This window comes from Triplophysa dalaica, chromosome 18 (assembly GCF_015846415.1).
Source record: "Triplophysa dalaica isolate WHDGS20190420 chromosome 18, ASM1584641v1, whole genome shotgun sequence".
In the NCBI taxonomy this organism is placed as follows: Eukaryota; Metazoa; Chordata; class Actinopteri; order Cypriniformes; family Nemacheilidae; genus Triplophysa; species Triplophysa dalaica.
In genome coordinates this window covers 21882969-21904659 of record NC_079559.1, presented here as the reverse complement: position 1 = coordinate 21904659, position 21691 = coordinate 21882969, and the positions used below count along the sequence as shown (strand labels likewise).

The 21691-nt window shown below is 40.5% G+C and overlaps 1 protein-coding gene across 5 annotated transcripts in view; it reads right to left on the bottom strand.

The window, feature by feature from the left end:
- The window catches only part of LOC130407114 (probable G-protein coupled receptor 153), a 28955-nt gene extending 7569 nt beyond the window's left edge, over window positions 1-21386 (bottom strand). For 2 of the 5 annotated variants that reach the window (XM_056729781.1, XM_056729777.1), the window contains exons 1-4: window positions 21200-21386; window positions 10054-10599; window positions 5655-6087; window positions 1860-2049 (exon numbers count right to left, since the gene is read on the bottom strand). In XM_056729781.1, coding sequence (XP_056585759.1) covers window positions 1860-2049; window positions 5655-6087; window positions 10054-10406 — 976 coding nt within the window. In that variant the 5' untranslated portion in view covers window positions 10407-10599; window positions 21200-21386. Of the gene's footprint in view, window positions 1-1859; window positions 2050-5654; window positions 6088-10053; window positions 10603-14274; window positions 14454-21199 lie in introns of those variants that run through there. The other 3 variants (XM_056729778.1, XM_056729779.1, XM_056729780.1) reach the window with 3 other exon arrangements.
- Between the last annotated feature and the right edge of the window lie 305 nt (window positions 21387-21691).

Below are 21691 nucleotides of genomic sequence, written 5' to 3'. Positions count from 1 at the left end.
ATAAATGCAGTCTCCCGGTGAGCAGGCCAACACTGCCCTGCTGTGGCGAGGAACCCAAACTCCAATGATTTATTAATGGAGAAAAAAACCACGGGAGAAACCAGGCTCAACCGGGAGGGCCAGATCCCCTCTGACGTGTCATAGCTGCACTCAGTGACCCCGACCAAAAGCCACCGAGGAAATATCCACGAGGAAGAGGCCACCATCTGCAACCCAGAAAGTCCCACTCGTCAAAAACCGTGCAGATTCAAGCCGGTCCCACTCCACTATCGACACCAGAAAACAGAGGAACAACCAGGGAAAATAGTAATGGCATCTTGTAGCTTTATTCCTCTGCAGTCCGACATCAACCACAAAACAAGGCCAAACCGGACACACACAGCCCCAGCAGATGAATCCCCACAACCAACGAGCCCCCCCAATCCCCACAAACACCCACCCAACAACCTCCAATGAGGGCCACTGAATGCAGCTATATATAACACTAGCTTAGCAGTATTTGGATATTTTACTGCAAAATTCTTACAAACTGCACCTTTAACAATTGGTTATTGATGTAATATTGTCTTATGTTATACCAGCTGCATAAAACAACTGTGTGTATGTCACAAAGCAAGGGTAGGCCTACACCAACACCTTATATGCAATGATTTATTTGTAGCACAATCTTACAGGTATTGTTGCTGCATATACTGTTGTCGGCGCGGATCACGCTCTTCTATAATCCAATTCTCCTTTTTCATATTTCACTAACTTTGCTGTCTTGTCTTTGACCAAGCAAACACTAAAAGTAATAAACTGCCTCGATTTTCTCTCTCATGTTTGTTTAGTAAAGATGTGATCCAGCTTCTCTCCTGTTGGACTGAAGGTTTTTTACCCCGCTGAAGTAGGCGGGTTTGTTGACGTTTGGTGCAAATAGATGTGTTCAGGGCGAGTTTTTCGAGCAGTTCTGTCGTGCTGTTGGCCTGACACTGGAGACTCGTCTTGAATGTGTCTTGAGGCTGCTGGCTCACCCGGATCCATGAAAGCCTTGGCTCGCACTGGCTCGATAGTGGATGTTGACTTAAGAACGTCTCTTACTTATCGCAAAAGAAAAGAAAGAAAGCCCTAAAGAAACTCTAACATTGAAACATCGTACAGTGTTACGAATGGGGTGAACGTAAACTTTGAAACTCACTTTTTGGGTAAATTCAGCTACTATATTATTTTGTGTTATGGACTAAACATCTGTTATGTTAAAGAACTTGTTAGGGCAGTGCTAAATTAAATACAACACTTTGTTTACGGTTAGAATCTTTTTTTTCTAAGGTGTATGTCAACTTTTGACCAACACCTTACACGCACACACTCACACACACACGCACACACACACACACACACACAAAATATAGATAGTATATATACTGTCTACAGTTAGTCAACAGTTTCAAGACATTAAATAAAAAGTTGTATAGCTTCATATCCAAACTTTTTTAACATCAGTGACTGTAGTGTTTGATATGGGGCATGGTACCATCTCTTCTTTTTATGCTTATTAAATATATTCATATACTCTCATGTTGACTTTATAGTAGGACATTAACATATTGATTGAAAGACATTAAGTATGCGTCATGACGATTATATCTGTATTTATATGTTTCACCAAAATAATGCAGGCAGTGTTCAATTTTTCGTTCATCTTTTCAAACTGGCTGTTACAATAATACTACAATCATTCATTTTCAATAAGATCTAAGGTAAAAGCCTAAACATTGATGTTGTGTTACTCAATAAAAACAAAACAAAATGCAGACTGAGTAGCAGATAAATGCAGTTGTCATGTTGAACACAGCTTTTGACAGCCCAGTGGTCTGTACCTTCCTCCACATCATCGTTGGACATGATGGCCACGCATTTCTCCCAAACCATCTTAACGTCGGCCCTGTAGCGGTCACAAGCCCATAGAAACATGGGTAGGAGGATGGACTGAGCTATGGAGCACCAGAGGACACACAGGACCATCCAGCTGTAAGAGCGATCGAATTTCAGACTGGCAAAGCTCACCACCTGAATGAAACACAATGAAGCGCTGACATTAGTTACATGCGCCCGTTAAATGGACGTGGTCAAGGTCAAATAGCAGGCAAAACAGCAGGCTCCCTTATAACACTTAAATGTTTCCTTTAAATAGGATTTTGGATTTTGTCTCGTGTAACCACACTCCGGCGAATCTACGTCAGTTCGTAAAACGATTTGACTAAAAACGCCCAAATGTATACATAAGTAATTGCTTTCAACCTGGTGTTCCAAATATGGTAAGAGGCGTTACATTTCCGTGCAGTATTCGATCAATCACTACGCAATAGTGAACTGGCCAATCATAGCACACCTTCGCCTTTTTTTATCTTGTATACACATCTAAAGCAAACAATAATACTCATTTGAGCCGCGTCAAATAACCCCTTTAACGTAGCTGGACGTAAACCTAAACAGCGATCAAAGAAAAACACATTTCTGTCAAACCTTCCTTGCTGCTGTCAAAAGAACGATCTGAATAATATCATGTGAAAAAACGCTGTTTATTTCCCCACTTAAATAAAAATAACACCACGTGCTTGTAGAGCTGTAGAGCACGTAGCTGTGTTTGGCGGAAACATAAAGATAACTCTCAAAATTATGTTCTGAATGAAGCGGTCGCTCTGCATTTATAACAAGCTTTATAACACCATCTGTAGTATTAGTTCATAGCTTATGTAGAACAACAAGTAGAGTAATGAGTAAATAACTATACAAAAATATCATGTTAGACTGAGCTCTTTTGGGTTTTCATTATGCGTGTTTGGGTGGAGTAGGTGCATGTGTGCAGTTCCACGCAACATTTGTATACTTTAACCACCACAGAGGACAGTGGGGGTCTTGAGTTACTGGCAAGGTTATTTTGTGGGTCGCGGGCGTAAAAGGTTGGGAACCACTGTGTTAAATAACTAAATGTAAATGGATAAAACTGTGTATACAAAAAAGTTGCAATTACTTTAATGTTTAATGTTGATATTGTTTGTAAAAGACTGCTCTTTAATTTCAGTAAAAATGGCCTGAAACATGCCTACAAACTTCACTCGCTGCTGCCCGCTCTTTTTTTGTTTGTTATATAATGTATGTAAAGCTTTCAGGTTCATCTACCCACCACCACTACTTTAAAATAGTGGTATTTCGGCCAAACATTGTGCTATGTTTCCATGTTTCGAAACCATACATAAGTGGACAGTTTATTTGTGACCCTGGAATGGTACCCTGGTCTTAAGTAGCACGGGAATATTTATAGCGAAAGCTAACAAAGCATTGTATGGGTCAAAATTATCCATTTTTCTTTTATGCCATACATCATTAGGATAAAGATCATGTTTCATGAAGATATTTTGAAAATGTCCTACTATGGTTTATCATTTGGGAATGACACACTCAGGTTTGGTATCTATGTAAAGTTAGATTATCTTCTTTGGGGTTCATCTACTCTCAAAAACATCATGACAGCGGTAAGCCTGTAGAGCGCATCAAAACCAACATGTTTCTTCTGATCAACAGCCTGCTGCAGCACCTCTGACTAACAACTTCGCTGACAATTTTCTCAGTAGTTAGATTTTGTGCACCCTTAGATTCAGGTGATGTTTAAATCTCAATTTCATTAGTTCACCCAAAAATGTCAATTGTGTAATCCTTCGCTCACCCTCATGTCATTTTATACCTGTGTAAATGACTTTGATCTGATGATCACACAGAAAGATATTTGGAAGAATGTTAGCAATTTTCAATTCTGTGACATCATTGACTGCCATAGCAAAGGTGCCTTAGAACAGTTTGTTCCTAAATTCTTCAAAACATCTCACTTTGTGTTCAACAGTACAAAAAAAGACACAATATTTTTTTCCTACTATGGTAGTGGATGATGATGTCATGGTACTGAAAGTGGCTAATTTTCTTACAAATATCTTCTTTGTGTTTAACATCCATCCATCCATCCATCCATTTTCTACCGCTTATCCGGGGCCGGGTCGCGGGGGCAGCAGTCTAAGCAGGGATGCCCAGACTTCCCTCTCCCTAGCCACTTCCTCCAGCTCTTCCGGGGGGACACCGAGGCGTTCCCAGGCCAGCCGGGAGACATAGTCCCTCCAGCGTGTCCTAGGTCTTCCCCGGGGTCTTCTACCGGTGGGACATGCCCGGAACACCTTACCGGGAAGGCGTCCAGGGGGCATCCGGAAAAGATGCCCGAGCCACCTCAGCTGGCCCCTCTCGATGTGGAGGAGCAGCGGATCTACTCTGAGCTCCTCCCGAGTGACCGAGCTTCTCACCCTATCTCTAAGGGATCGCCCGGCCACCCTGCGGAGAAAGCTCATTTCGGCCGCCTGTATCCGGGATCTTGTCCTTTCGGTCATGACCCACAGCTCATGACCATAGGTGAGAGTAGGAACGTAGATTGACCGGTAAATCGAGAGCTTCGCTTTGCGGCTCAGCTCCTTCTTCACCACGACAGACCGGTACAGCGACTGCATTACTGCAGAAGCTGCACCGATCCGTCTGTCAATCTCCCGCTCCATCCTTCCCTCACTCGTGAACAAGACCCCCAGATACTTGAACTCCTCCACTTGAGGCAGGAACTCTCCACCTACCTGAAGTGAGCAAGCCACCCTTTTCCGGCTGAGAACCATGGCCTCAGATTTGGAGGTGCTGATTCTCATCCCAGCCGCTTCACACTCGGCTGCAAACCGTCCCAGTGCATGCTGAAGGTCCTGGTCTGATGGGGCCAGCACGATGACATCATCCGCAAAGAGCAGAGATGCAATCGTGTGGTCACCAAACCCGACGCCCTCCGGCCCCTGGCTGCGCCTAGAAATTCTGTCCATAAAAATTATGAACAGAACCGGCGACAAAGGGCAGCCCTGCCGGAGTCCAACATGCACCGGAAACAAGTCTGACTTACTGCCGGCAATGCGAACCAAGCTCCTGCTCCGGTCGTACAGGGACCGGATGGCCCTTAGCAAAGGGTCCCGAATCCCATACTCCCGGAGCACCCTCCACAAGATGCTGCGAGGGACACAGTCGAATGCCTTCTCCAAATCCACAAAACACATGTGGATTGGTTGGGCAAACTCCCATGAACCCTCCAGCACCCTGAAGAGGGTATAGAGCTGGTCCAGTGTTCCACGACCGGGACGGAAACCACACTGTTCCTCCTGAATCCGAGGTTCTACTATCGGCCGGATTCTCCTCTCCAGTACCCTGGCATAGACTTTCAAGAACAAAGAAATTACAATAGGTTTGAAACAACCTGAGGATGAGTAAATGATGACATTTTTTATCGAACTAGCCCTTTAAGAAGTTTGGTTGTCCAGGGTCACATTTATTCAGCTTTCAAATGATGTATAAATCTCAATTTCAAAAAATCCCCCCCATGACCGGTTTGTGGTCCAAGGACCCAAATGAGAAATACAGACTGTAGAGTGACAGTCAACTTTGCACAGTTGTCTGAGACATTGTTGAGTTCTCTTCTGAACTCTAGACAGACTCTTTGCAGATTACTTTGAGTGGTTTCTCAGGAGAAGAAACCTCCAGTTTTTGATACTGAAGTATGGTGTCAGTAATCATCATATCCTTTGAAAAGAAAAAGAGAGACTCACCAATATCGGGAATCCAGTTAGAAAGTCGTATATAAAGACGATTCCACTGATCAGATAGGTGATCTGCAGCGATGTCTTGACGGGTTCTGAGCCATCAATGGACGAGCGTCTCTTTCCCTGGGCGTCCTCCACTACAATAGTGGGCACGTTGAATTTGTTTTTGTCTGCGTTTTGGCCCATCTGCAAAGAGAAAGTGTGGAAAAGGGCAATGCCGATGCAGATGACGCCCATCGCTACGCTACCGCTGATCAGCAACAGAAAGCAGACGCCGAAGCCCAAACCGATCTCGGTGACGATGAAGCGGCAGTTGTCATGGGTGTAGAAGCGTTCGGTGGTATCGTGCCAGCCCACGGCCGGCAGCGTGGACAGGATGAAGGAGACCATCCAGATGCCCATGACTGTATGGACCGCCTGCTTCTTGGTGTTACTCAACCTAGCAGAAGATACAGAAGATTCAACATTACAATTCTGAGAAGTCAAAGGGCTGAGGAGGATTACGTCATTAAAATCAATGAAAATGTAATTTAAATCAATTGGAATTGTATCAAAACAGCTGTACAAGAGAAAATGTGTCAAAAAAGGATCAAAAGAAAAGCACATGTTATAATCACATAGAATAACTAACATAAAACCTTAAAAGTGATCAAATCAAATACATACACAAATATTCAAGTCTGTTTCTCGTTCTGTGCCCTACACAACTACACTCCACATTCAGACATCTGTGATCTGTGATTGGCCCCTACACAGAGTACAATAAATGTTTTTCTCCTGCACTGTTCCATGTTAGTCGGAAAAAAATCCAAATTATTTCTTGTCTGCCAAATCTCTCACACGCTTCAAGAAGCCACTAAAGACCTAGATTTTCCATGAATATATGACAACAACACGCTTGATGCTCTTCTTAGTATAACAAATGAACACTAATCCTCCTCTCTCCCCACAGGTACCACCAAGCACTTTGTGAATCCTGATAACTTCTTGTGTTATTGTTGCCTCCTGCATAAGCTACGATCACTCTCTCCCTCACGCTTTTCCTCTTTGGTTTCTTCTGCTCTCTTCTATCATCCTGCTTAGACAGCTTATGCCTGCTAGCATCTAGAGTAGACCGGCCGGTGCACCGTCTCCTTAGAAACCTTGCGTTTGCACAAAACGAGGCTGGAAACGTATGTCACCACTTTCCACGCAAAGGTTGTGATCTATTAAAAGCAACTTGATGGGAGAATCGACACCAATGGTGAGTTTGAACTAGACTGTATAAAATATGGAAGTACATTTACGCATTTGGAAGACGCTTTTATCCAAAGCGACTTACATTGCATTATTCTATACATTTGTTTCTAAGTATGTGCAATCCCCTGGGATCAAACCCATGACCTTGGCGTGGTAAGCACCATGTTCTAACCACTGAGCTACAGGAAAGCCAAAGATGTAGTGTCGGTGACGTCACCCTTAGGTTTGTGAAGAGTAAAAATGAAGCCTAAAGTAGGCGGAGCCGGTCATCGCCATCTTGGCATCGCTTCATCGCGCCTCAGTCCCGGATAATCGAAATGGGCAAAGAGGCAGGAGCTGATGTCTTGACAGCTTACTCTTGAGGTAAATTACCTGAAACTACACCCAAAAAAATAAGCTTAAATGCCTCTAATACATTTAATTTCTCCTCATATCCATTCAAAAATGTTATGGTCACGAAGATCAAATCTGGCTCATTCTGGTTGATTACCTACTGTATAAGTGTTTTTCCTGGAATGTTAATTGCAACCCATGATATTATTAAAATTCTAAATGAAAGATGCCTTTGATGTGTGTTGACTCTTTCTTACCGTTGAGTGGCAGTCTATTCACAGATCTTCACTCTAGAACTCAATGCCTCAGTCAGCAGACGGGCAAGAGTTATTAACGTTTAGGTGTAAAAGATAAGCGCTATCTACAAAATTTAAGTTACAAGAACTTAAATCTACAGTCACTAATATTTATATTTAATAATAGTCATAAATACATCGATTTATTTCACAAGGGTTTACATTTTAAATTTGCTCTATGCATTCAATCAATGTTTTAATCGGTTTGAATCATTTTCAATATATAAGCAGTGTTTTCAAATAATGCTGGGTTGCATGCAGAGCTTTAATGTTTGTATCCGCGCTGTGTTTTGTACAAATTGAGAAATACAGCGAGTGAGATCATAGCGCCTGTGCAAAACTCTGCGTTTGTTTGCTTGTGTGTATTGCAATGCTTGTGTGACAGGTATAAGAAATTTGTTATGAATTGTGCCAAAATGTTTGTTCATCTTGTGAAAAATATGAATTTGATTTAATATAATAAATTTATCAAGATGGGGATATGGGGACACCCACAGGCGACTAATGTAAATGATGGATTCATTTAACACCTGTTGGCTGTTGAGGAGAATGGTGAGTCTCAAATCTCGGAAATAAAATGTTGTCGGATATTTAATTTATTTTTAAGGTCAAAATTTTTCTATAAAAGTATTTTATTTCATATTTGACGTATAAGGGGTATAGAGTCGACGGATAATTTGTTATATACCGAATTTAGGAGTGCTTTATGAGCACATGGTATTTGTTGCGTTTCTATCTCTGAATTTTTACAGCTTATTTCCACATGTTTATGTTTGACAGTTATGTGACAGGATGAGATGTATAGAATGGCTGTTTGGTGTCGTTTCATATATTCCAGTAAACGCAATGAGTGAGCTCAACCTATGTCTCCGAGTTGTCCTTTCCGGTATAGTCGAAAGAAAGAACCAGAAAGAAGGGGTTACACGTGTCATTCATAAAAAATGGCAAAACCCAACTCTAACATGATTAAGCTTTATTTCCTTTAAAACCGAATGTGCTCTATAATATAGTTGGATTATCAGCATAAATCCCCCATATGGAATAAATACCTCTGCCTGCAAACAAAGCTGGGTTGCTCCGATGTTAACCCTGGATTAAACAAGCAGCAGCCTTGGACCCACGACTGCCAAAAGCCATGGAAAAGACAACCTGGAGCGGCTAAAAGATGAGGACTTTCATAAGGCTGAGGAATTTATTCACCTCAGGAAAATCCTTTACACATCAACACTGTGTGTGTCGAGTGAAAATAACCCCACCAGCAGACAGATAGTTCCCATCCTTCATAAACTAGAAGAGCATTTTACAGAGGAGGATGAAGATGAGTGAGAAGGTGTGGGAGAACCTCTCTGAATGAGGCCACAGCAATGGAGATCAGATTTAAAGGGAGGCCAGTGAATGATTCCACCTGAGAAAGGCTGAGGAAGACACTTGTTGAGGCCAATATGACAGTCACACAGCAGTGTTATAAAGCAGTGTTATAATGTTCCTAATATGATTCTCTTTAGAAGAAAAAGTATCGATAAGAAGTGCCGGATTGATAAGCAGTGTCGTTAAGAGTAGTAATACTGTTACAATCTTAAGGACAAACATCCCTAGGGGCGATGGGTGGACGAGGGCATATAAAATAGAATCAGGATTTGGCTTTATAATCTGACGCAACATCCAGTAATACTGGATGTAAACAACACTGGTCCAGGAGCACGTCCTGTTTCGAAACAAGAACAAAAACTAAACAAAAACACAACTAAAAGACCATCAAGAACCAACCGAAATGTAACCAAAACGTTTTGATGCAAAATGGTCTATAGAGAATATTCAGCATATGGTATACTTTATATTAGTTTAACTCTTATTTCATTATATTAAAAATACAAAAAAGCTAGCTGACAACACAACAAACTGCTCCTACTTAGAAACAAATGTATAGTATAATGCAGTTGTTCTCAACTCTGGCCCGTGAGATCCACTTTCCTACCGAGTTTAGCACCAACTCTGATATAAAACACCTGAAGAGGCTAATCAGTGACTTCAGGAACAGACGCGTTCAACTTAATGTTGGGCTGCGCAGATTGTGTGGTATATCGCATTAAAGTAAAGCGTCAAATGCGTACCGAGCAGTCTGCACTTGAATCGCTATCGCCGTACTGAAATCTCATATGCTGATAGATTTGAGCAACGTCGTATTAAATTGAACACATCTATTTTTAAAGACGCTGATTAGCTTGTTCAGGTGTTTTATATCAAAGTTGGGGCTAAACTCAGCAGGAAAATGGATCTCGCGGGGCACAGTTGAGATCCACTGGTATGATGCAATGTAAGTCGCTTCGGATAAAAGCGTCTGCCAAACGATAAATGTAAAATACACAGTCCCAGTCTCCAAAACCTACCAACAGCCTATATATGCGTACAGAGAAAATGTAGAATAAACAAAAATGATATGCCAAAGGAAGTGATTCTTCTAATATACTATCAATGAAGCATTCTGTAGATATGGACTTTATTTTTGGCCAAAGAATAAAACAGAGCCTTCCACATACCTATAGTTGACAGGCCAACGGACCATCCACATGCGGTGGTAGGACAGGGACGTGACGGAGAAGCATGTGACCAGGGTAAGGGTGTAGAAGGTGGAGACGAAGACCTTGCAGAGTCCTTCGTTCCACTCGTAACTGGAATGTTGGCGGCGTAGCTGAATGACGCAGTACATGGTGACGGGGATGCCCATATTGAGGATGTGCGTGCCGGCCAGCGTGCAGATGAGGAATTCCAGCGGCTTCCACTTCTTCTGCTTGGCGCTGACGCTCAGGATGCCCCAGGCGTTGGCCAGGATGGACACTCCTGAGCAGACCAGCCAGGCCAGTGCGTTGGTGCTGATGACCTCATCGTTCATGGTGGAGAGCCGTTGGGGAGTGGGATGGCGAGCGGCACGGGAGCGGCGACGGCGGGCAGGAGCAGGTGCCGGGCCCGAGTGCTCATTCCTACGGGTGCGGGCGGTTCTTCCTCTGGATGTGCTGAGAAGACGGCCCAGAGGGCATAGCTGGAGGAGCCCGTGCACTGCGAGCTGATCCAGTGCCGTAAGAAGCCTGCTGATGAAAGGACAAGAAGGCATTTGACACAATGTGAGACGAGTGGCTAGATTATGAACATGGGTATGAATTCATGAATTGCTCTTTCTTGCCTTCCCGGATGTGACACTCGGTTACATTTTCAAGTGAATTTGGTATCCTGAATATTGAGACTCAAATTTTAAAACCTGAAAGTGTGAACTTGAACAATTTAAAACCTGAATTTCACAACCCCAATTTTAGGACGGTGAATTCATAGAAAAAGATTTTAAAATATTGAAAATTAAGGACAATAAAATATGAGGTTATAAATTCTGTGCTTCTTTTAATTCAAGTCCTGGTGATAAGAATCTGATGCAATATATAGAGCAGTCGATGCAAAGAGGTGAGTGAGGCCGTCAAGCTGCAGTTTGAAGCTGTGAACATCGCAGCAGGAGACTGATGCACATTTACATCATATTTATATGTCATTCTTTCCGTATCTCTGTATATAAAAATATATATTACAAAACAAAATGTTATTTTCAGTAATGATGCTGTTAAAAATATTTTTGTAGAGTTTTGTTTTATGAATATTATCGAATGGTCTGCTGATGGTGGAGTCCTCATGGTTGAGGTAAATTATCACACTGTATAAATAAGTGATTATGTGTGTGATGAGGAAATACTATAAGCTGGTAGTAATAATAATGCTGCAGTTATTTCTGAAGTATTTATTTATTTTGTGGAGAGGTTTGGACTTCTTTTTTTCACCAAAATAAATGTTCTTATTACACAGTGTTAAGTACCTAACCCTATGAGCATTACCAGGTCACATCTGGACACATAACATCACAACAACTAAAGGTGATACGCACCCTGGAGTTTGTAGACAAAAATAAGACATTAATAATGAAGTTGGTTGAGCATTTAGAAAAAAAGGACACAATTCGAAGTCTCCTATGACACATTCGTAATGTTGTTTAAATTAAATGGACCTTTTTGTCAAGTACGGTGACCCATACCCGAAACGTGACCTCTGCATTTAACACACAGCAAGTGGTGAACACACGTACACCCAGAGCAGTGGGCAGCTATCACTGCCCGGGGAGCAAGTAGGGGTAAGATGCCTTGCTCAAGAGCACCTCAGTCGATAACTGCTGGCCCTGAGAATCAAACCTGCAACCTTATGATCACAAGTCCAACTCCCTTACCATTAGGCCACAACTGCCCCAAAGAAGGAACTGTTATTGTATGTTCTCTGGCCACTGTCTAGCAGCTGACGAATGTTTTAAACACACAGAGAAAAATAAATAAGTGCTATTATCGCTTGGTCAGGTGTTGTTGCATCATATATATTCAAGCCTTTTAAAATAAATGGCAGTAAACCAGGTCAATCAGACTGACCCATTGTCATCCAATCATCAAATATGACAAACAAATAGCTTTGTTCACAGCTTTGTTTCCAGAAACAGTCTGACAAGTATTCTTCCATCTGTTCATATGTCAACACAGTGTGATGATAATTTCATATAGACAGAACGTCCATGGCTATTTCTGGGTAAACAGAATGTGTTTTACAGATCACCCTTATGATGAATGGATGGAACATGTCTTGGGTATCAGTACGGCTGACTCCAATGTCTCTGTGATGCAGAAAAACAACCCCTTTATATTTCATATTACATCAGTGCCTAAAATAGTATCAGACAAAGCAAAATGAGAGCAAACCATGAAACACCATCAGACAGTAACGTGGAAGGTACCGCATTCTAGAAACATCAAAGCTCAACGGAATGAGTGGCTGCAGGTGGCGTTTAAAATGCATTTGAGGGTGGATTGTACATCACATCACAAGTTTGAATCTTCAGATGTAGAGACCTGAACTGAGGTCACCCAGAGTGCTGTGCTGTCCATTACTTCTTCTAAGTCGTTTCAAAGTAGAAAACAAGCAGTCAGTCAAGTTAACATTATTTAGTCATCAAATCAGAATCAACGATAGAACAAACAGAATTAATGAGACCATTTCAAAGAAGAACTGATGTTTTTATCTGGCAGTACTGCAGCCTGTGACGTCACGGGGTTCTTCATCAAACACAACACAAACAGACAATAATACAGGACAGATACAGAAAGAGACATACAGACATAAACAGTGAAAATGCTGTGAAAATGCTTCTTCCTTACTTGGAATTTTGCTTGGAAGTTACATTTACTAAATCATTTAACTTCACTGACTGCATCATTTCCACTTGAAATAGTTTGAATCAAAGTCTTTTAAACATGTTTCCTATTGTCTTTGTGTCACACTAAAGGGAAAACGTAAGGTTCTTTATGCAACCGGGCCCAGGTGCCTCGTCTTCAACTCCAGGTGGTACATGATCAACGGTACGTGCACATTCTTTTTTTTCTCATTTTATTTGTCACTATTTACTAGAAAAAGTGACTGGATTCTTAGCTCGTGGGTCATGTACGACTTCTGTTAAGCGTAAAAGAAATCTTTTGCATTATTCAATTTAATGTATTCATTTAGCACGACATTGGAGATTTGTTCAGATGACACATTCCTCCTTTTACCTCAGAGGCCGGGGCACCAGCTCATAGAAAATTTCACCTTAATACTTTAAAACAATCCCAATGGATTACACAATTTACAAAATGATGTCCATTGAAGAGAGAAAATCCGCTGTTCCTTCTAAGGATTTTTGTGAGATTCGGCTAACTTGTAGAGCCACTTACTGTGTATTATCAACACAAGGAAGACACAGATGTAATAAAATGAAATTTATATTTACAAAAAATATGTAAAAGTAAAGTATAAAGAACAGAAATGATCACAAGCTCTCATCTATGGACTGTTTGCATGCATTCCAGACCTGTGTGTTTTGTTTATGCAGTTTTTCTTTGACTACCTTGTTAATCGACACCTCCAGGGCACTGTTGCCACCTTGTGGATAAAACAATTATAGAAATGTCATTAAATGCACATGTGCGCCTTCGTGCACCGTGACCTTCACATACAGTATGTGTAAACAGTAAACTATACAAACTATATAAAACTATTAGGGTGAGAGTAGAGAGGGTTTGGTAGAAATGTCCTCTTCTTTCTCAGTGTGGTACTGAGGTCTTCTATCCTGCACTGTACGTATATAGGCTTGGGAAACGCATGAACTTTATAGATTCCGATTCTCTCTAACAATTTCCATTCTCATCGATTCCCAGTTTACATTCCACAGTTAGGGTTAAAACATTTAGATATCAACCTTTATGGTCATTTAGCCTTGTAAATGACCTGTTTGCAAGACATATATATATATATATATATATATATATATATATATATATATATAAGAAGCGTTTTGTGTATATATACACCATGAACCATGTTTTTTTTTCAGTTTTATTATAATTTGTATTACCGTAGCTGAACTACATCATGGTTAAAGTGTAGTAACTACAATGAAACTGTGGTTAATTTGTGGTTCTTGTGCTTTTTAATGCGTAACTATAGTAAAATGATTGTTTATCTTCATAAGGGCTTTTATTGATATATCAGCAATCACACAACGCGTATACTTTTCTGAAAATTTGCACACATGAATTGATCCCATTTTAATCTCAAGTCTCTGATTCCTGTTCCTTTTGTTTACGATCGATTCCTAGCCTTCCGATTCCGAATCCATATTGGAATTGATTTTCAATTCCCATCCCTACCTGTAAGAGGTGTCTGGCAGTTTCGTTTTAAACGTCTCAAATCATTCGTCCGGAGATTAAAAATCTGTCACGGTAAAAATGCGCTCACGTTGTGCGTGTATGCTAACCTAAAATCCACAGAATGCGAACCTGCAGATCTCAGCAGAATTACATTGATAGCGCTTGTCGTTGACAAGTTATAATGTTACGCACACATTGTGAGATCATAACTAGTAAACTGTGACAGAATTTACGAGATACTCCTCGCTGCAGCCTGTAGCGCGGTGACGTCATGCATGTTGGCGCATTGGCTTTTGCGCGCATGCGCCTTAACGATATGTGGTCAAGCATTCGTTACTGCGCATTTGTGTCCTGTTTACCTTACGAGGTGTTGTTATCATATTATTCATATATCATATGTCATGAATCTGTAAACTCGGACCTCGGATGATATTTCCGAGATCAATGTATTCCTGTCATTCACGTGGCGTCGGGGAATATTAAAGATAGCCAAAACAATTTGATTTTAATGTATTAAAAAGTTTACAAAAATACTTTCGGAATTCCCGAAAACCGAGTTGTCTTGAACAATTCGTTAATAGAGTAAGTGCGTCGTAGGCAAGGCAAGTTTATTTCTATAGCACATTTCATACACAAGGGCAATTCCTGGTGCTTTACATAAAATTATTGACAAAGTGAAATAAGACGTATCTTTAAAATGCAAATTATTTTGGATCACAAACTGGATTTGAAGAAACAATAAAACAGCAGTAAAATGATTAAAAATGTGAGAAAAAGAGAAGAACAATAGAAAAATAAATTAGAAATAGAAGCGCAATTGATGTAAACCAGCAGAACTCAGGTTGCAAATGCACAGCTAAAAAATAATAGTTATAAAAACGTTTAAAAATAATTAAAAGCTTTGATATTTTCAAGCCTTGATTTGTTTAAGGGCTCTTTTTTAAACATATTAAAAAGAAACCATGCCAAACTAACGTTTTTTAATGACATCCTTTGTGACTATGACAAAGACAGCAGTGTTATAAAAATAAATATGACATATTACATTGAAATCGAATCCATCCCTGTGTTGTTTGAACATGTTCGCGTATACAGAAGTAAACAAAAGGCATGCAGTAAGTCACATTGCGCATGCGCACTTATACATGCATGACGTCGAAATGCATGACGTCACCGCACTACACTCTGCAGCGGTAACTACTTGGAATTTTCAGCCTAAGAACGAATGATTTGTGACGTTTTAAAGAAAACTAACCGCCGTGTTCGCCCCTGTTCATTAGCAAAACAAACAGCTTGCTGCAGCAAAACATATTAACGCACATAATGTAATAACATTCATACAGCTAAACTCCAAGTGCTCATTTGACAAACAACATATAAATATAGAGTTAGTATAACACTGGCTTTGAATGTTCTATTTAGGCCGTGACTGACTTAGCTCATATGTTTACGTTATCCTCCTATATATGTTACATGTACGTCAATTCAGACTGTTGTTAAATATAAATACATTGGCAGTTTTGTCTCGTTCGGTCGGTCTCGATCACTTTTGAGAAGCTAATCCTGCTTGTACTGTCCCAGGTTGATAAAGCACTCCGGCTTGAAGTGATTCGAACAAGCAGGTTTTTACTTATGGTATTTGATTGATTTCCACTACAAATAAATTAAATCCACTCCTGTCTCTTCCAAAGTTAGGACTCTGTGCAGCGACTCATTGCAGGTTGTCCACAAACTTTAGCCATGGAGTTACGCACACCGCTGTTGGTTTTGAAAACAACAATGGCGGAGCGCGGTGGGTGGAACTGTGTAGAATAAGGGGCGGTAATATTGCAATATATAGCTTTCCTGTAGCTCATCGGTAAGAGCATTGTGTTAACAACACAAGGTTGTGGGTTGGATCCCAGGGGATTGCACCTACCTATGTATAAATGTATAAGACAATGAAATGTAAGTCGCTTTGGATAAAAGCGTCTCCCAAATGCATAAATGTAAATGCAAATAATAAGATCCTAGATATTCGTCACAAGATCTGAACGGCTCGATTTCTCACATGTTTACAGAAAAAGGCTCATCAAAACAAACATACTGGGAACTTGTTTTTCACATTTTCTGGGTTTCTAGATGCACCGGGGACTCAATTATTGCACTTAATCACAGAAAATTTTGTATTTTCATCCGATGACTCCTCATCCCATAAATTTGGCCCAAGATGTCCCATGTGACGTCATCACATAGTGTATTCCATCAAAACCTGCTCCAAAAGTCAAGCTGTAACACTCAAAATTTGCTAACAACATCCACTGTCATTTATTTTAAGAAAATGTGGTTTTTGGGCATAAACAACTTTTGACTGAAATGCAACATAATACACAAAACAATGTCTTCATATGTGTATAAAGACCTTATGTTATGAACCGTTGTGTTTGTAATACCTTAAAAATAACTATTTCTATCTACATACAGAGCAGGCCTGCACATATTGAATTTGTCGCCATGTTTTGAACCGTAGCCCTAAACGGACAAACAACTCGACAAAGCGTGTTTCCTCTCCCTCTGCCTTGCGGTCTGTAGTCCGGTTGTCACTGACTTTAAAAGGGGGGAAAACGTCTACTAACTTACTCCTAACTGCTCTCTTGCTGTAAAATCAAATGACTTTAACAGCACTGCTTTTTGCTGTAAGCTAGTTTATCATAGTTTAGACCACGCAAATAATAATGCAAATGAATCAAATCAGTGAAGATAACACAAGTGTATACAAGCAGCACACTGGTTCCAGATAAACAATGACCCTCAAAACTGCTCTGTCACACAGCTAGTATAACAACAACATATCTTGGTTCTTACAAACAGTAAAACCAATGTTACTCACATACTGATCCCAATCAAAGCAACCTCATCGGGGGTGATCTAAAGGCCATCTTTCCCTCCTTCATCTCTTTGCTGGAAAGTATCTCCATAGATATCTGTGAGTATCTCCGCTAAAAGTCTCAGTCCGGCGGGTCCTAACGCATCTCTGCTGGAAAGACTTTATAATATAAGCGCAGGTCTTAGCACCTGCCTGACTTTTATCCTACTTTCTGTACTAAAAATCCACAGACCTTTTATTTGATGTAATAAATAAGACATCTGTTAGGAATGGGCACTTTGTCCATACATCCATACCACAAAATGGCACCCCTTCCACTTCCAATGACTGATCACATGCTCTCACTCTTTCTGTTTGTTTTAGTATTTGAGACATACCTGTTCCATTTAGCCCTGGCTAAGTATTGTCAGTTTTACTGCATAGCGAGCGTCTCACGTTCATTGCCATTGTTCATGTCTGTGTACCTTGTTATGACAATTGTGCCTGTTTATCGGATTACTGCTTTTGGATTACCCTCTTGTCTTGTCGTTTGGTTGGACTTTCTCATGGTTTTGGGATTTATCTGCCTGCCCTTGACTACGTTTCGCATGGTGTTTTGGATTGTTTGCTGATTTTCATTTATTAAACAACCTGCACTTGGATTCTCAACTCTCTGTAGTGTCTCGCTAGTTTCAACATTGCTCTTTCTACAGTCTTTCTCATGCCCTTATGATCTCTTCCCTGCGTCAACATAAGAAGACACGCTGTCTCAGCCCACGACATCTTTTGGTACTGTGGTGGCCACCGTTGTGTTTGGAGTAAAAAGTTGCTTGCAATTCTCAAACTCACCGCTAGCGGCCGCTATAAATCCTTTTCTAGACCTTTAAAGGGACCACGGTTACAGATCTCAGCTCTCCAAGATTGTCTTGCATTTGTCCTTACATTTGTTGTTAAATTTAATGACTGACTGACCATCCCAGCTCCATCTAAGGCAATTCCACCAGCTGCCAAGAGAAATATGACCATCGGACCATCCCAGCTCAGACCACTACATCCCCAACAAAGAGCAAAGACGGACTATTTGTCTTATTAATGCTGAAGTTACGATATTTGGTATTAAATGCTAAACTTAAATCACATGTCAGAAGTTTGAGTGCAGCTATGACACGTCAGAGGGGATCTGGCCCTCCCGGTTGAGCCTGGTTTCTCCCGAGGTTTTTTTCTCCATTAATCAATCATTGGAGTTTGGGTTCCTCGCGACAGCAGGGCAGTGTTGGCCTGCTCACCGGGAGACTGCATTCATTCATTTATTTATTTATTTAGAAATTAGATGTTATTTATTAGAATGAATTTACTCGTTGTATAAATACCATGCACTGTGCTGTGTTTTAACTTTTCAGTTTTTCCTTTTTGCCCCTGAAAAGCTGCTTTGAAACAATACACATTGTGAAAAGCGCTATATAAATAAACTTGAATTGAATTGAAATTGAATTAAATTTTGTTGTTTGATTTTCTTTGTGAAATACAATGTCCAAGCTGTTTTTTTCTGCACAATTAAAGTTATTCTGGATTACTCATTCATTTGACTACGGTTCAATCAGGATTATTTCATACATGCGCCTAATATTCAGCTGCAATCTTAAACTCTCATTAATGATCAAATCCAGTTCCACGATTGGCCCTGTGACACGCACCAATCAAAAGTGTCACATCTGGAATGATGCATATAAAGGGGAATCTTCTGGATTCTCCACACTCAACTATACACTAGCTTCAGGTTACCTGGACTATAGTTTTATGTGTTTGTTTGCAGTGTAAAGGTTCTGTGAACCCCTTTGGTGAAATAACCACAGCTGCGTCTGAGAGTTGATAAAGTGGTTCTGCTATTATTATTATGAGCTCATTACACTTCACGCAGACTCGCTATAGTGTTCACATTTGGAAAGAAGCGACACACATCTGCCGGTGTAGATTGGCCCTGCAGTGGAAACACTTTAAACATAATTACTGTGTGGACTTTCCAAAACACAGTAAAAGAAAGAATGTGTGATGGAGAACAGGCCCGTGTGTGAACAGACCTTACTGACCTTGCTGGAATACACGTATGTGCTCTTCTTTCCTGTTGAGATTTCTGTAAACTAATCTAACAAGAAGCTTTTCTCCACAACCTCAGGGAAGACCCCTCATTCCTTTAATAGTCTCAAAGCCCCAAATCAGAGAGTTCTAACAATCACCTTCAATTCTACAAACACCTGGCCAAAACAATAGTTGCTACAAAATAAGAGTCCTCTCCAATAAACCTCCTCATTTCTTCCCTCTCATGACATGCTCTACATACCTTTATAAAACACAAAACAATCAAAGTGGATGTTGGTTTATATTGTTTTATTATTATATTATATTTATGTTAATACATAACTCACTGGGACAGATATAAATTTTTGTCACCACTGCTTCTACCACGTATAAAATTCCATCATCATACTCCTCTCTTGAAGATGAGGTTTTTCTACACACTGTGTGACGTTTCTTATCTCTTATGTTTGTTCTTACATGAGGGTGTTCTCAGAGCTGTAGACTGTTTCCCTCCAAAACAGGGATTCAATTGTTACCATCTCGCATTTTTTCCTTGGTTTTCACTTTCACGTGGCAACATCTCAAAACAGAAACCAAAATTTGCACAATTGAGAGTTAACTGGGTCGTGTCATTGGTCAGACATCCGGGAATTCAGCTGGCAGCGATCATGTGTCAGGTGGGTTAGAAACAGAAGCACAAGCTTAATGTGACTTATATTATTTCTCATTTTGAGCGTTGCACTGTTCCACTGATCTCTTTGAGATGTTAGTGCACACTAAACACCTCTAAACGTCTACATTTTTGTGTTTTGTTCAGATGCTCTCAAATTTGTTTGTCCAACTGTATTTGCAGAAACACTGCATGCAAAGTGCATCATTAACCATCACATATGAACTGGTGCGAGTGTCTGTCATCTGAATCTAACGTACGTTAGCAGGACAGTTCTTCTCAAGGAGCAGGTTATAGATCCCTGCTGGACAGAAATGCCCATTAAACCGTTATAAAGAAAAACAAAGTTATAGTCTATAAATAAGTACGGTATAGGCTTTATATTATTTTATAACCAGACTCCTGTGAGACATAAATCCAGTTTATCCAGCTGCATCTTAGATGTATTAGTAAAGTGCAACTCCAACAATTCATTCATGAACACTGCATCACCTGGCACAGGTCATGTTTGAAGGGCAGATTTGTTCAGTATTTGCATTTAATGTTCCTTCAAGTTCCATGAAACCATCCAAATATCAAACAATATAAATGCACTAAACCTTTAAAGGTAGGCCTGTTTATTGTACAAAATGATTTGGGCCAAAAGGCAATTCTTCAATTTTGATTAAATATATAAAAATGTACAGAAACAATCTGACACACAATTGCACAACACACATACAAAAGCTTTAACATCATTATTAAAATCTTCGAATAAAGAGCGAAGAAGTTTTTACTTCTGTCCACTATTGTACAGATGGCTTGTGTCAGGAACTATACAACAAATGAAGTTGAAGTGTTTATGCTACTGTTCAGAAATTTAAACATGGTTCAATGTCTTTATTTTCTCTGGGAATTAACACCGTCTGCTATGACATGTACTGTGTTTATGATGCATCTTGTCTGGAATATTAATAACACATGAATGATACATGCACGCATTCATTGAGTGGTGTCGATTCGGTATTTATGGTGGTTATTTTCACAATGTCACACGAATATGGCAGTCGTAGGAAACTGAGTTTCTTTACATCGTTCTGCATCTTCTTTAGCAGGATTGGCTCGTGTGAGCAGTGCAGGTGTTTATATCAGACGCGAATCTGTTCAATTGTGTCTTCAGCTCACCTCTCAAACACACAATGCCGATTCAGACTCGTTATTTTTAGCGGATTATTTCTATATTGAAGGGAAATGTTTTGTAATAAAGGCTGTTTAATAAAACTCCTGCATCAGATGTCAAATGATAAACCGTCAAAAAAGCGCACATATATTGGCTACATGGGAAGTGAACGCACCTTTTGTGAACTCGTCGATGTGTCCAGACTTAACGATGATGTTTCTTCAGGGTCACGCTTTATTTCCACACAGTTTCGGCTTCTGCGATGTTTTATTCCTCATACGATGAGATTTATAATCCGGTAACGGCCAGAAAACAGAAGACAGACTGATGGATGATTGAACATCCTCTGATTCACATCTCACTGCTGCAAGAGCTGCACGAATAAACGTGTGAGCATCAGCTGAGGAGCGACTAGTGCTCTCTCTCTCTCTCTCTCCACTCTCTCTCTCTCTCTCTCTCTCTCTCTCATCCCTCTATCGCTCTCTCACTCTCTCTATCACTCTATCACTCTCTCTCTCTCTCTCTCTCTCTCTCTCTCTCTCTCTCTCACCCCTCTATCGCTCTCTCACTCTCTCTCTCACTCTCTCTCTCTCTCTCACCCCTCTATCGCTCTCTCTCTCTCTCTCACTCTCTCTCTCTCTCTCTCTCTCTCTCACCCCTCTATCGC